Source organism: Mustelus asterias, chromosome 16, assembly GCF_964213995.1.
Source record: "Mustelus asterias chromosome 16, sMusAst1.hap1.1, whole genome shotgun sequence".
NCBI classification, from domain to species: domain Eukaryota; kingdom Metazoa; phylum Chordata; class Chondrichthyes; order Carcharhiniformes; family Triakidae; genus Mustelus; species Mustelus asterias.
The window spans coordinates 73,158,080-73,173,729 of NC_135816.1; the positions used below are offsets into that span (position 1 = coordinate 73,158,080).

General features: G+C 43.3%; 1 protein-coding gene across 1 annotated transcript in view; it reads right to left on the reverse strand.

Moving 5' to 3' along the window:
* Positions 1–15,650, reverse strand: part of rnf145a (ring finger protein 145a) — a 119,214-nt gene that overhangs the window by 19,181 nt on the left and 84,383 nt on the right. Inside the window, exons 4-5 of the mRNA XM_078231275.1 lie at positions 7,407–7,642; positions 242–417 (exon numbers count right to left, since the gene is read on the reverse strand). Coding sequence (XP_078087401.1) covers positions 242–417; positions 7,407–7,642 — 412 coding nt within the window. The remainder of the gene's footprint in view (positions 1–241; positions 418–7,406; positions 7,643–15,650) is intronic.

A 15,650-nucleotide genomic window follows, 5' to 3' on the forward strand; every position in this document is an offset into this window, starting at 1 on the left:
GGAACAAATTGAACTCAGCAGCCCAACAAAGTTTCAATTCTCAATACTCAACCCTAATGATCGATAGAATCCAAAACGCAGAACATTGAAATCTCAGCAGACACAGCCCCAGACTGAATAATACTGCTGGACGTTCTTCCACAGTTGAAACATTTGCAACAACCATTATCCTTAATGGAAATTCTACTGACCAAGCTGAATTGTGAAATGCTACTAGCTTAAGTGCAATAGTAAATTGTACCTGGTAAGAAAGAGAAAGAGCAGTCTCTCACGGGATGTGGGGTGATCACGTGTACTGAAGTATGAGTAGATCTGTAGAGCAAACAGGACCAGCCAAAAAACCATAAACAGCACAGGGACAACCAACTGATTCCAGAGAGACATTCCCAGTGCCAACAGCCCATAAACTTCCACTACCTGTCCAAAGAACAAGTGAGAAAGGAGGTGTGAATGGATTTGGTTACATAGAAAACCCATTAGCATTATACTGCCACACATAACAACTGAATGCAAACTGGTTTACAACATTAGTCAAATATGAAAACATGCATACTTTAATGAATCAGTTTTAAGGACACAATTAGATTGACGCACTCATGTTGCTTCTGGATAAAAATAAGTTTTCAAAGGCAACACATAATGATATTCTTCTCTCTTCCTGGCACGACAGTTAATAACCATGCCAAATCCATTTGGGTAATCTTAACCCAATCCATAATAGATGTAGATCCAGCACAGTAAGGACTTATAATGTGCACTAAATCAATGGTAAAGTACAAAGATAAACAGAACAGGAAATGGAAGCATTGTACAATTAGACAATTATCTGAAGGGGAAAAATTTATAGGGCTAACGGGAGAAGGCAGGGAGTGGGTGGTGAATTGTTCTTGCAGAGAGCCATCACAGACATAATGGGACAAATGACCTCCTTCCTTGATGCAAACATTGTATTCTATGGTTCTTATGCAACAGGAGATGCTTTTCTGAGATTGTGATTAAAACATATTGCATGGAAGATGAAAAGACTTATTTATAGCTTATACTATAATAGATGCTGACAGAGTAGCATGTGAAAAAGTGCTTCATTATCCAATAGACACCACTCTCTGTAAAAAACACATGATTTGCAAATTTAATGAAGAAAAAAATAGCACAAGGCTTAGTGACCCCGCTAAAAGGGATTAACAAATTCCTACAGAAATTACCAAGTATAAAAATGTTGGGCCTATATTTAGGGGAGAATGGAGTTAATTCTTCCAATATCTGTACAGTGGATCTCACTGAATGCTCAAATACTCAATGACCAAGAATTTGCTGGAGCCCAACATCTCTGCTAGTTAGAAGGCTTTTCTTGCTTTTCAGCTCAAAAAAACTTTTGAGTTGTGAACTTCTGGAGTTTAACTGATTGACAGTTGAATTATGAGACCCACAGTCCATCTTCTTAACCAATGGGAATTAAGACAGAAAAAGAATAGGACAGACAGGGAAAAAAATAGGGCGAATTAGAGTCAGATCAGATGCAGAAGAGAGGAAAAGCAAACTTGAAGAGGCCAAAAATAATGTGACAGTGAGGAAAAGTAATAAAACATTAATTTTAAATTTAAAAAATCTTTAATTTTGACAATGGCACTCTACCATTTCAACTATTCCTTTTCTAGGCCAGAGAAGTTGAATGGCATTGCATTTACATAAATCTTGTTATTAAAAGGGTCATGCACTGTTAAGTACTTTCTGTAATGAGTTTAATTCATATTTACTCTGTAAACAAGGCAAGTCAATGAGGCCAACATTAGAGTGATGGAAATCATCCAGCAATGTGTGCCAAAACAAGGCATCCTTGCATTACCACAAACTGTTTGACACTTTACACACTACTAACTGCAGGCACATTCAACTCATTGTTATTTTCACAGCAAATTAGGTGCCAACTTTTCCATAAACTTTTTAACAGGAGTTGGTGATCATCACTACCCACTTACCATTTCCATATGAAGTACTGGAGCAGCCTTAAGGACATGACAAAGTAAATTTTCAGAGCATTTTTTAAAAGTGCCCAGAAAAAGCCAAACTTATGTTTATTCTTTTTCTTATTCATCATCCAATCAAATTTTTCTTTAAGGTATTTACTTCAGGAATTTTTGCATCAAATGCAATGTTACAATACATGAGGGGGCAACACCCAAACAGAAATGCAAAAGAATAATAAACAAGGTGGACATCAATGTCACACTACCCAACAGTAACAACTCAAATGTTAGATTAAGCCACTTGTAAGATGCTTCAGAAACTTTAGAACATGTTAACAAACTAAAACAAGAAATTGTGCCAATTTTTGGCAAGGCAAACTGTGGACAACTCAACTCAGACCACATATTGGGAAAAAGAGGCAGGAATACAAAGTTCCACTTAGGAGGTTAGTGTGCAAATTCAAAGTGCATGGCACTGGAGATAAAATACTGACATGGATTGAGAATTGGTTAGCAGACAGGAAACAGAGTAGAGATAATGGGTATTTTTCAAACTGGCAGGCAGTGACGAGCGAGATCTCGCAGGGATCAGAGCTTGGGCTAGAGCTATTCACAATATACAAATGATTTGGATGAAGGGACCAAAAATAACATTTCCAAGTTTGCTGACGACATGAAACTCAGTGAGAATGCAAATGACAAGGAGGATGTTCAGAGACTTCAAGGTGATTTAAACAACGAACAAAGAAAATTACAGCACAAGAACAGGTCCTTCAGCCCTCCAAGCCTGCACCAACTTTGTTGCCCGACTGAACTAAAACTCCCTACTCTTCCAGGGACCATATCCCTCTATTCCCATCCTATTCATGTATCTGCTCCCACTATCTTCCCCGGCTGCGAGTTCCAGGCATCTACCACCCTCTGTGTAAAAATAAAACTTGCCTCGTACATCTCCTTTAAATCTTACCCCTCGCACTTTAAACCTATGCCCCCTAGTAATTGACTCTTCCACCCTGAGAAAAAGCTTCTATACACTCTGTCCATGCCCCTCATAATCTTGTAGTCTTCTATCAGGTCATCCCTCAACCTCCGTTGTTCCATTGAGAACAAACCAAGTTTGTTCCTCATAGCTAATGCCCTCCATACCAGGCAACATCCTGGTAAATCTTTTCTGTGCCCTCTCCAAAGCCTCCACATCCTTCTGGTAAGTGTGGCGACCAGAATTGAACACCATATTTCAAGTGCGGCCTAACTAAGGCTCTATAAAGTTGCAACATGACTTGCCAATTTTTAAATTCAATGCCCCGGCCGATGAAGGCAAGCATGCCGTATGCCTTCTTGACTAGCTTCTCCACCCGCGTTGCCACTTTCAGTGACCTGCGTACCTGTACACCTAGATCCCTCGGCCGATCACTACTGTTCAGGGTTCTGCCATTTACTGTATATTTCCCATCTGTCAAAGAGCTTCCAAAATGCATTACCTCACATTTGTCTGGATTAAACTCCATCTCTCGCTATCTCTCCGCCCAAAGTCTCCAACTGATTGATATCCTGCTGTATCTTCTGACGGTCCTCATCGCTATCCGCAATTCCACCAACCTTTGCGTCCGTAAACTAATCAAGCCAGTTACATTTTCCTCCAAATCATTTATGTATATTATAAGCGGCAAAGGTCCCAGCACTGATCCCTGAGGAACACCATTTGGCATAGCCCTCCATTCAGAAACGCACCCTGACACTGCTACCCTGTCTTCTATGACCGAGCCAGTTCTGTATCTATCTTGCCAGCTCACCTCTGATCCCATGCGACTTCACCGTCTGTACCAGTCTGCCAGGAGGGACCATGTCAAAGGCCTTACTGAAGTCCATGTAGACAACATCCACTGCCCTACCCTCATCAATCATCTTTGTGACTTCCTCGAAAAATTCGATCAAGTTAGTGAGACACGACCTCCCCTCCACAAAACCATGTTGCCTCTTACTAATACGTCCACTTATTTCCAAGTGGGAGTAAATCCTGTCGAAGAATCTTCTCCAATAATTTCCCGACCACTGACGTAAGGCCCACTAGCCTGTAATTACCTGGATTATACTTGCTACTTTTCTTAAACAAAGAAACAACATTGGCTGCTCTCCAATCCTCTAGGACTTCCCCTGTAATGTGGAGATGCCGGCGTTGGACTGGGGTAAGCACAATAAGAAGTCTCACAACACCAGGCTAAAGTCCAACAGGTTTATTTGGTAGCACAAGCTTTCGGAGTCTTGCTCCTTCTTCAGGTGAGTGTATCCTCCCCTGTAGCCAGTGAGGATACAAAGATTTCTCTCAAGGCCCCAGAAATTTCCTTTCTTGCCTCTCTCAGTATTCTGGGGTATATCCCATCAGGCCTGGGAACTTGCCCACTTTAATGTATCTCAAGAACCCCAATACCTACTCCTTTTTGATCTCAACATGACCCAAACTATCGACACACCCTTCCTCAGACTCATCATCCACCAAGTCCTTCTCTTTGGTGAATACTGACGCAAAGTACTCATTTAATACCTTGCCCATCTCCTCTGGCTCCACACATAGATTCCCTCCCCAGTCATTGAGTGGGCCAACCCTCTTGCTCTTTATATATGTGTAAAAATATATGGGATTTTCCTTAATCCTGCTGGCCAATGACTTTTTGTGACTCCTTTTAGCCCTCCTTACACCTTGCTTAAATTTCTTTCTACTTCCCTTGTATTCCACACTTGCTTCATGTGTTCCCAGCCTCCTAGTCTTGACAAATGCTTCCTTTTTCTCTTCGACGAGGCTCAAAATATCTCTCGTTATCCAAGGTTCCCAAAACTTGCCGTACTTGTCCTTCATCCTTACAGGAATGCGCTGGTCCTGAATTCCTACCAACTTATGCTTGAAAGTCTCCCACATGCCAGATGTTGATTTGCCCTCAAACATCTGCCCCCAATCTACATTCTTCAGTTCCTGCCTAATATTGTTGTAATTAGCCTTTCCCCAATTTAGCACCTTCACTTGAGGACTACACTTATCTTTATCCATCAGTACCTTAAAGTTTACTGAATTGTGGTCACTGTTCCCGAACAGCTCCTCTACTGAAACGTCGACCATCTGGCTGGGTTTATTCCCCAATACGGCCTCTTCCCTAGTTGGACTATCTACATACTGTTTCAAGAAGCCCTCCTGGATGCTCCTTGCAAACTCTGCCCCATCCATGTCCCCAGCACTAAGTGAAGCCCAGTCAATAGAGGGAAAGTTAAAATCTCCCACCACAACAACCCTGTTACTTTTATACCATACCAAAATCAGCCTACATATCTGTCCCTCTATCTCCCGCTGGCTGTTGGGAGGCCTGTAGTAAACCCCCAACACTGTGACTACATCCTTCCTATTCCTGAGCTCTACCCATATTGCCTCGCTGAATGAATCCTCCGACGTGTCCTCCCTCCTGTATAGCTGTGATATTCTCCTTAACCAGGAGTGCAACTCCCCCACCCCTTTTATACCGCCCCCCCCCCCTCTATCCTACCTGAAACATCTATATCCTGGAACTTTAAGCTGCCAATCCTGTCCTTCCCTTAACCAAGTATCTGTAATGGCAACAACATATAGTTCCAAGTACTAATCCAAGTTCTAAGTTCATCTGCCTTACCGGTTACACTTGCATTGAAACAAATGCACTTCAGTCCACCAGACCGTCTTTCATTAACAACCACATCCTGCCTTGCTCTTTCTCTGAGTCTTACTGGCTCCACTCTCTAGTTCCCCTTCAGTTAATTCACCTTTGCTATGGTTCCCACCCCCACCACCCACCGCCCCCCCCCCCCGCCAAACAAGTTTAAATCCTCCCGTGTGACAGTAGCAAACTTCCCAGCCAGAATATTTATGCCCCTCCAGTTTGGATGCAACCTGTTCTTCTTGTACAGTTTTCACCTGCTCTGAAAGAGATCCCAATGGTTCAGATATCTGAAACCCTCCCTCCTACACCAGCTGTTTAGCCACGTGCTGAGCTGTATTATCTTCCTATTTCTAGCCTCACTGGTATGTGGCACAGGGAGTAATCCTGAGGGTACAACCCTAGAGATCCTGCTTTCTACCTAACTCCCTAAACTGCTGCTGCAGGATCTCGTCATTCTTCCTACCTATTTCGTTAGTACCAATATGTACCATGACCTCTGGCTGTCCACCCTCTCCCTTCAGAATGCTTTCTGCCCATTCAGAGACATCCTGGACCCTGGCACCAGGGAAGCAACACACCATCCTGGAGTTTCTTTCACATCCACAGAAGCGCCTATCTGTACCCCTAACTATTGAGTCCCCTATAACTATTGCCCTGGTGCTCTTTGTCCCTCCCTGCTTAACAACGGAGCCAGCCGTGATGCCACTGCTCTGGCTGCTGCTGCTGCTGCTGTTAGTGAATGGGCTGCAAGTTGAGTGAATGGGCAAATACAGTATAACTTGGATAAATGTGAAGTTATCCACTTTGGATAGAGAAACAGAATGGCAGAGGATTATTTAAATAATGAGAGTGATGATGTTCAAAGGGACTGGGGAAGACTAGTACACCAGTCACTGAAAGCAAGCATGCAGGTACAGCAAGCAGTTAGGAAGGCAAGTTGTATGTTGGTCTCCATTGCAAAAGGACTTGAGTGCAGGAGCACAGATGTCTCCCTGCAGCTGTACAGGACCTTGGTGAAACTACACGTGGAATATTGTACACAGTTTTTGTCTCCTTATCTAAGAAAGGATATACTCCTTGCCAAAGAGGGAATGGAGCAAAGGTTCACCAGACTGATTCCTGGGATGGCAGGATTGCTGCTTGAGGAGAAACTTCTTCACTCAGAGGGTGATGAATCTGTGGAATTCTCTACCATAGAAGGTCGTGGAGGCCAAGTCACTGAATATATTGAAGGAAGAAATAGCACAGTGGTTAGCACTGCTGCTTCACAGCTCCAGGGTCCCGGGTTCGATTCCCGGCTCGGGTCACTGTCTGTGTGGAGTTTGCACATTCTCCTTGTGTCTGCGTGGGTTTCCTCCGGGTGCTCCGGTTTCCTCCCACAGTCCAAAGATGTGCGGGTTAGGTTGATTGGCCAGGTTAAAAAAAAAAATTGCCCCTTAGAGTCCTGGGATGTGTAGGTTAGAGGGATTAGTGGGTAAAATATGTGGGGGTAGGGCCTGGGTGGGATTGTGGTCGGTGCAGACTCGATGGGCCGAATGGCCTCCTTCTGCACTGTAGGGTTTCTATGATTTCTATGATTCTATGACTTCTTGACTTTGAAGGTGTCAAGGAGTATGGAGAGAGCTTGGGAATATAGTGTTGAGATAGAGGATCAATCATGCGCATACTGAATGATGGAGCAAGTTTGAAAGACCAACTCCTGCTCCCATTTTCTATGTTTCTATGTTAATACTCAATTCATGTGGTTGGTTTCTCTCACCTGTACCAGTTCCCTGTATGCTGATTTGGCCAGCTTGTATGGTACCAAAAGGTTAGAAGCCAGGAAATAAAGCACCTCCAATCCTGTGAAAATCATGGCAAACCTGTTGATAATAACGAGCATTTCCACAGGAACCATGCAGAACCGTGCCAGTAAGGGCAGCAGATGGGCAGAAAATAGCCAGATCTGTTTCGTCTTCATGACAAAGGAGCAAAGTGTGCACACCACCAGCTGTCCTATAATAAACACAACACAACAAAGAATTAATGCAATTGGAACAGATCCAGTCAAAACGAAGTTACACCATACTATAACTTACATTAGCTGGCAGCGGGCTGAAATGTTGTCTCTTCTTCTGAAAGCCACAACTTATTCATAGGCACCCCTCAATACCTTGCCTGAAGGGTCATTCATCATGACAACATTTAGTGCTGTGGGCAAGCTTGGGCATCAGACATCTTGCCTGATGTCCAAATGCACGCAGTTTTCAGCATGAATAACTGCATACGATCCCATATGAGAACTAACCTTCTACCTCCCAGACCAGAAAAAAGTGTCTGTCGTATCTCAACTTAGAACAACTGATACATTCCAGACTATGGTCCTACCTCATGGCTTTCTGTACACCACTGTACCATAAAAGTGGTGCATTTATCATTAAATCAAGGGTGAGTTCTTCCACCATGTCACAAAATATTTTGAATGTTGTTACATCATATGTGAAGGCATGGTTTAAGGTTGATGAAAATTACAATATTTTAACATATGTTCTCCATGTTTTTATCAGTGCAACCATATTTAAGATTAAAATAATGCATCCATTAATACATCATGATTAGTTGGTTGAAAGGTCCAACGCCAAAGTTCATATCCATTGCATTGTATGCTGCGAAGATGATAAAGCTCAGCCCTAATGCCCCGAGAGCTGAAAGTTTGTTGAGATTTACTGGCAAAATTCACACTTGAATATCCTCATCTGACACCCATACATGTGGAATTTTCAAGCAGGAGACAATGGAGTGGGGACAGAAGTTAAGTTTTCAACGGGTGCTAAAACCAATCATCACATTGCCAACACCATCATAACTGAAGAGCCTAAAACTGGATAAGAATGTTGATTCTTTGCTGCACAACATCTTTACCAATTCAGCCAACAGAAGAATTGAAAATGGCAATAATTATCCTGTCATGGACAGAATGAATATTTTTGCTAAGCTATGAAAACATCTCAACAAAGAGAAAACTGGAAAGGACATGCAACAGATGGAAATTCACTATAACCATGATTTTATCTTAAATAAAACAGAAAATGCTGAAAGAAACCTCAACAGGGCAGCATCTATGTAGGGAGAGAAAGAAGTTAAAGTGTCAGGTCTGTGAACTTTATGCTCAATTAATCTTGCCTGTTTCCAGGCAACATTCCATAATGATTTTAACACTTCAGCAATACAACAGAATGAATAACACAGTTCATACTTCTCATTTAATGCAATGAGGTAGGTAGGAGCAAGTTATTCAGACATAGATATTTTTCCATGTTTACTGTACAAAGAACAAAGAACAGTACAGCACAGGAAACAGGCCCTTCAGCCCTCCAAGCCTGTGCCGCTCCTTGGTCCAACTAGACCAATCGTTTGTATCCCTCCATTCCCAGGCTGCTCATGTGACTATCCAGGTAAGTCTTAAACGATGTCAGCGTGCCTGCCTCCACCACCCTACTTGGCAGCGCATTCCAGGCCCCCACCACCCTCTGTGTAAAAAACGTCCCTCTGATATCCGAGTTATACTTCGCCCCTCTCACCTTGAGCCCATGACCCCTCGTGATCGTCACCTCCGACCTGGGAAAAAGCTTCCCACTGTTCACCCTATCTATACCCTTCATAATCTTGTACACCTCTATTAGATCTCCCCTCATTCTCCGTCTTTCCAGGGAGAACAACCCCAGTTTACCCAATCTCTCCTCATAGCTAAGACCCTCCATACCAGGCAACATCCTGGTAAACCTTCTCTGCACTCTCTCTACGCCTCCACGTCCTTCTGGTAGTGCGGCGACCAGAACTGGACGCAGTACTCCAAATGTGGCCTAACCAGCGTTCTATACAGCTGCATCATCAGACTCCAGCTTTTATACTCTATACCCCGTCCTATAAAGGCAAGCATACCATATGCCTTCTTCACCACCTTCTCCACCTGTGTTGTCACCTTCAAGGATTTGTGGACTTGCACACCTAGGTCCCTCTGTGTTTCTATACTGATGACTCTGCCATTTATTGTATAACTCCTCCCTACATTATTTCTTCCAAAATGCACCACTTCGCATTTATCCGGATTAAACTCCATCTGCCACCTCTCCACCCAATTTTCCAGCCTATCTATATCCTGCTGTATTGCCCGACAATGCTCTTCACTATCTGCAAGTCCAGCCATCTTCGTGTCATCCGCAAACTTGCTGATTACACCAGTTACACCTTCTTCCAAATCATTTATATATATCACAAATAGCAGAGGCCCCAGTACAGAGCCCTGCGAAACACCACTGGTCACAGACCTCCAGCCAGAAAAAGACCCTTTGACCACTACCCTCTGTCTCCTATGGCCAAGCCAGTTCTCCACCCATCTAGCCACTTTTCCTTGTATCCCATGAGCCTTAACCTTCTTAGCCAACCTGCCATGTGGGACTTTGTCAAATGCCTTACTGAAATCCATATAGACAACATCCACGGCCCTTCCTTCATCAACCGTTTTTGTCACTTCCTCAAAAAACTCCACCAAATTTGTAAGGCACGACCTCCCTCTTACAAAACCATGCTGTCTGTCACTAATGAGATTGTTCCGTTCTAAATGCATATACATCCTGTCTCTAAGAATCCTCTCCAACAACTTCCCTACCACGGACGTCAAGCTCACCGGCCTATAATTTCCTGGGTTATCCCTGCTACCCTTCTTAAACAACGGGACCACATTCGCTATCCTCCAATCCTCAGGGACCTCACCCATGTCCAAAGAAGCGACAAAGATTTCCGTCAGAGGCCCAGCAATTTCATCTCTCGTCTCCCTGAGCAGTCGAGGATAGATGCCATCAGGCCCTGGGGCTTTGTCAGTTTTAATGTTCCCTAAAAAACCTAACACTTCCTCTCTTGTAATGGAGATTTTCTCTAACGGGTCAACACCTCCCTCCGAGACACTCCCGGTTAACACGCCCCTCTCCTTCGTGAATACCGATGCAAAGTATTCATTTAGGATCTCCCCTATTCCCTTGGGTTCTAAGCATAATTCCCCTCCTTTGTCCCTGAGAGGTCCGATTTTCTCCCTGACAACTCTTTTGTTCCTAACGTATGAATAGAATGCCTTAGGATTCTCCTTAATCCTGCCTGCCAAGAACATCTCGTGACCTCTTTTTGCCCTTCTAACTCCCCGTTTGAGTTCTTTCCTACTCTCTCTGTATTCCTCCAGAGCTCCATCTGTTTTCAGTTGCCTGGACTTAACGTACGCCTCCCTTTTCATTTTGATCAGATCATCAATTTCCCTGGTTATCCACAGCTCTCGAATCCTACCTTTCCTATCTTTCCTTTTTACAGGCACATGCCTATCCTGCAGCCTTATCAATAGTTCCTTAAAAGACTCCCACATGCCAGACGCGGACTTACCCTCGAACATCCTCTCCCAATCAACATCCACCAATTCCTGCCTAATCCGGCTATAGTTAGCCTTCCCCCAATTTAGCACCCTGTCCGTAGGACAGCACTCATCCTTGTCCATTACTATCCTAAAGTTAACAGAGTTGTGGTCACTATTTGCCACATGTTCCCCTACCGAAACTTTGACGACCTGACTGGGCTCATTTCCCAGAACTAGATCCAGTATAGCCCCCTCTCTAGTCAGGCTATCTACATACTGTTCCAAATAACCTTCCAGTACGCATTTTACAAATTCCTCCCCGTCTGGACCCCCAGCTCCAAGCACTTTCCAGTCTGTGCCAGGGAAATTAAAGTCCCCCACTACAACAACCCTATTTTTTCTGCACCTATCCAGAATCTCCTGACATATCCTTTCCTCCACTTCCCGTGGGCTGTTGGGTGGTCTGTAGTACACCCCCAGCATAGTGACTGCACCCTTCCTGTTTCTGAGTTCCACCCACAGCGACTCAGTACATGACCCCTCTAAGTTGTCTACCCTCTGCACCGCGGTAATATGCTCCTTAACTAATATCGCTACTCCCCCACCTTTTTTAGCCCCTCCTCTGTCTCGCCTAAAACACTTATACCCCGGAATATTCAGCTGCCAGTCCTGTCCTTCTTTTAACCAAGTTTCCGTCACCGCAACCACATCCAAATTCCGCATAAGCATTAAGGCCCTAAGTTCTTCTGTTTTACCCGTTACGCTCCTTGCATTGAAGCAGATGCACTCCAGACCTCCAGGCCCACTCAGGTCATCCTCCTCCAGAGTGCTCCTCTTCTTAGCTCGCCTTGCCCTGGCCCCCAGCTCAACCCCAGCCTCAGTATTTACTGACCTACTGTTTGGTTCCCCACCCCCCTGCCACACTAGTTTAAATCCTGCCGAAACACTCTAGCAAAACTCCCAGCCAGGATATTTACTCCCTTCCAGTTAAACAGCATCAGTAGTAATTATGTAGTAGCAAGCAACAATGATTGGTCAAAAGGTTTCATCCAAAATATGAGCATTTTGAGATTTAAATGAAAAATAAATAAGTCAGATGCAGCTCGTGACAATTCTTTTAAACCAACCTCAGATTTTAAAGATGATACAAAGCATTTCCTGCCCAAAGTAATTCCCCTTCTTATTTGGTAGTACAGAACTTTAGTACTGCTGAAAAATACATTTTGGTGAAGATTTTCATTTTGCACTCATCAGAACAATCACAACAATACCAATATCAAAGGACATAACTTCATACTGTATGAGAAGAGTGTGCTGATTGGTAGGCAGGTGGACTCTCATTGGTAGCGGCATTGCCATGGAGAATGTACCAGTTAATGGTGACTGACAGTTAACTGCCAAGCATTGTTTGAAGATGTGCATGGGGCAACTTGTCTCTGGTCAGGTTATTGCCCTGAGGAGAGAACCAGCAAATGGCTATCACTTATTCTGGTTAGCTGAAACATCTGCAATGTGTTTACATTTTCTTTCTGTCTGCAACAAAAAGGGCTCTGTGTTTTGTAACATGTAGCTTTCAGTACACACAAGCCTGCCTGACAATCTTAAATTAGTTGTGACCAAAAGCATTTTGTTTGAAGTCAATAAGCGAGGGGGTTTTGGGGAATTTTGTTGCTACTTTTCTTGAAAATAAATTCATATTTCCCGAGAAAGTCTCGAATCACACTCTGATCAGGAAGAGGAAATGGCAAGGGTAAAAAACAATCAGCAATAATGCCCCATTTTTAAAACATCTTGGGTCATTGCTGAAAATTATATATTCTCACACACACATGGACAAATGTATACATTTATTTTGCAGTATGGCAGGACTAGCATTTGTTGGATCATTGCAAAACAAACATCCCATCCATCCTTTCATTCCATGTCCTTTAAATAAATTGTAAACTGTTCAGGTCTCAACACTGATCCCTGTGGTGGGGCACCACTTGTTACATCTTGCCAACCTGAAAAAGGCCCATTTATGCCTATTCTTGGCTTCCTGTTAGCCAGCCAATTATCTATCCATGCCAACCGCATTAAACTTTGATGTGTCACTTAATCAAATGTTTTCTGAAAATCTAAGTACAGTACATCCACCGGTTCCCCTTTGTCCACAGCACGTTACTTGCTCAAAGAACTCCAATGAATTGGTTAAATATGATTTCCCTTTCATAAAATCATGTTGACTCTTTAATAAAAAAGTAAAATACTGTGGATGCTGAAATCTGACTCTCTGTTTGATTACCTTGAACTTATCTAAGTGTCCTGCTATAGCTTCTTTAATAATAGCTTCTAACATTTTCCCTATGAAACGTTAAGCTAGCTGGCCTATAATTTCCTGATTTCTGTCTCCCTCCCTTTGAATAATGAAGTTACTTTTGCTATTTTCCAATCTAATAGGGCCATACCAAAAACTAGGGAGTGTCGAGAAAATTAAAACCAATGCTTCAACTACCTCACTAACCACTTTTGTGAGACAAGAGGATGAAATCCATTAAGACCCGGGCATTTGTCAGCCCGTAGCTCCAATTTACTTAGTATTGCTTCTCTGGTGATTGTAATTTTCCTGACTTCCTTCCTCCCATTTCTTGATTTATAGCTGCTTCTAGGATATCATTTGTATCCTCTATAGTGAAGACTGATGCAAAATATCTGTTCAATTCATCTGCCCATTTCCCTGTTTTCTATCATCAATTTTCCAGATTCACTTTCTATAGGACCAACGTTCACTTTGTTAACTTGTTTCTTCTTAAAACATTTATAGAAACTCTTACTCTGTTTTTACATTTCTGGCTAACTTTCCCTCATAGTTCAATTTTTCCCTACTTATTAATCTTTTAGCCATCCTTGCTTTTCCTTATATTCTGTCCATTCTTCTGACCTTCCAGCTATCTTTCCCTTGGACAACTTCTTCTTACTTGCTGGAATGTATCTAGTCTGTGTATTCTGCAATATACCCACAAACGTTTGCCACTGCCTCTCTATTGACCCATCCCTTAAAATAATTTGCAAATTCACTTTAGCCAACTCTGTTTTCATGCCCTCTTAATAGCCCTTATTCAAGTTTAAAAACAGTTTCGGACCCACTCCTCTCTCCCTCAAACTGAATGTAAAATTCAATCATATCACGGTCACTGCTACCAAGGGGTGCCTTCACTATGAGATAATTATCCCATCTCATTGCATAATACCAAGTCTAAAATAGTCTGCTCTCTGGTTGGCTCCTGAATGTGCTATTCTAAGAAAATATCCCAGAAACATTCTATGAACTCAGCTAGGCTACCTTTGCCCATCTAACTTTTCCAGTCTATATGTAGATTAAAAACACCCATGATTATCGCCATGCCTTTCTGACAAGCTCCCATTATTTCTTCCTTTATGCTCCGCCCTACCATCTGGTTATTATTATTTGGAGGCCTATACACGACTCCCACAAGTGACTTCTTGCTTTACCATTTCTCATCTCTTATGCAAACTGTTTCTACATTCTGGTTTTCTACCCAGTTCTACCATGGCTTTTGGGAAGGAAATATGCTGTTCTTACCTGGACTGGCCTACATATGACGACAGACCCACACATCAATATGGCTGACTCTTAACTGGCTTAAATGGCCGAACAAGCCATTCAGTTGTACCAAAACTTTAAAGTCAAAAGAGGATAAAACTGAAGGGACCAGTATCAATCTAGGCACCAGAAACAACAATAGCACACCTTGAACAGTCAACCTCGCAAAGTCCCACAGACTAGTCAAGCCTGTTTCAGTCATACTCAACAAAGGATACCTTACAACCAATGTCCCAGGTTCCTATTCCTGGCTATATCCTCCTCATCGGCTGCATTGGTGCACCAGAGTTACATAGATCATAGAATCCCTACAGTATAGAAGGTGGCCATTTGGCCCATCGACTTTGTACTGACATTAGTCCCACCCAGGCCCTATTCCCGCAACCCCACGCATTTACCCTGCTAATCCCCCTGACACTAGGGTCAATTTAGCATGGCCAATCAACCTAACCCACACATCTTTGGAGTGGCGGAGGAAACCCACACAGACACAGGGAGAATGTGCAAACATCACACAGACAATGACCCGAGGCCAGAATTGAACCTGGGACACTGGCACTGTGAGGCAGCAGTGCTAACCACTGTGCAACCATGCTGCCCGACACACTTGTGACGCAGTGGAATACAGTCAGGAGGCAGTTGCATTGGGAGTCCTCAACATTGACTATGGACACCATGAAATCTTATGGTATCAAGTCAAGCATGCAGAAAGACACCTCCTGCAATTACCGCTCCACCTCAGCTGATGAATTAGCACTCTTCCATGTTGAATACCACTTGAAAGAAGAACTGAGGGCACAGAATGTACACTGGGAGAGCAACTTCAATGTCCATCACCAACAGTGGCTTGGTAACACCACTACTGGCGAGCTGGTCAGGTCTTGAAGGACATATCTGCCAGACTGGGCCTGCAGCACGTAGGAGAGAACCAACAAAGCAAAAATCAAATTGACCTCACCCATCAGCCTATCGCAGATGCATCAGTCCATGACTATTGGTAGGGGTGACCATCGCACAGCCAT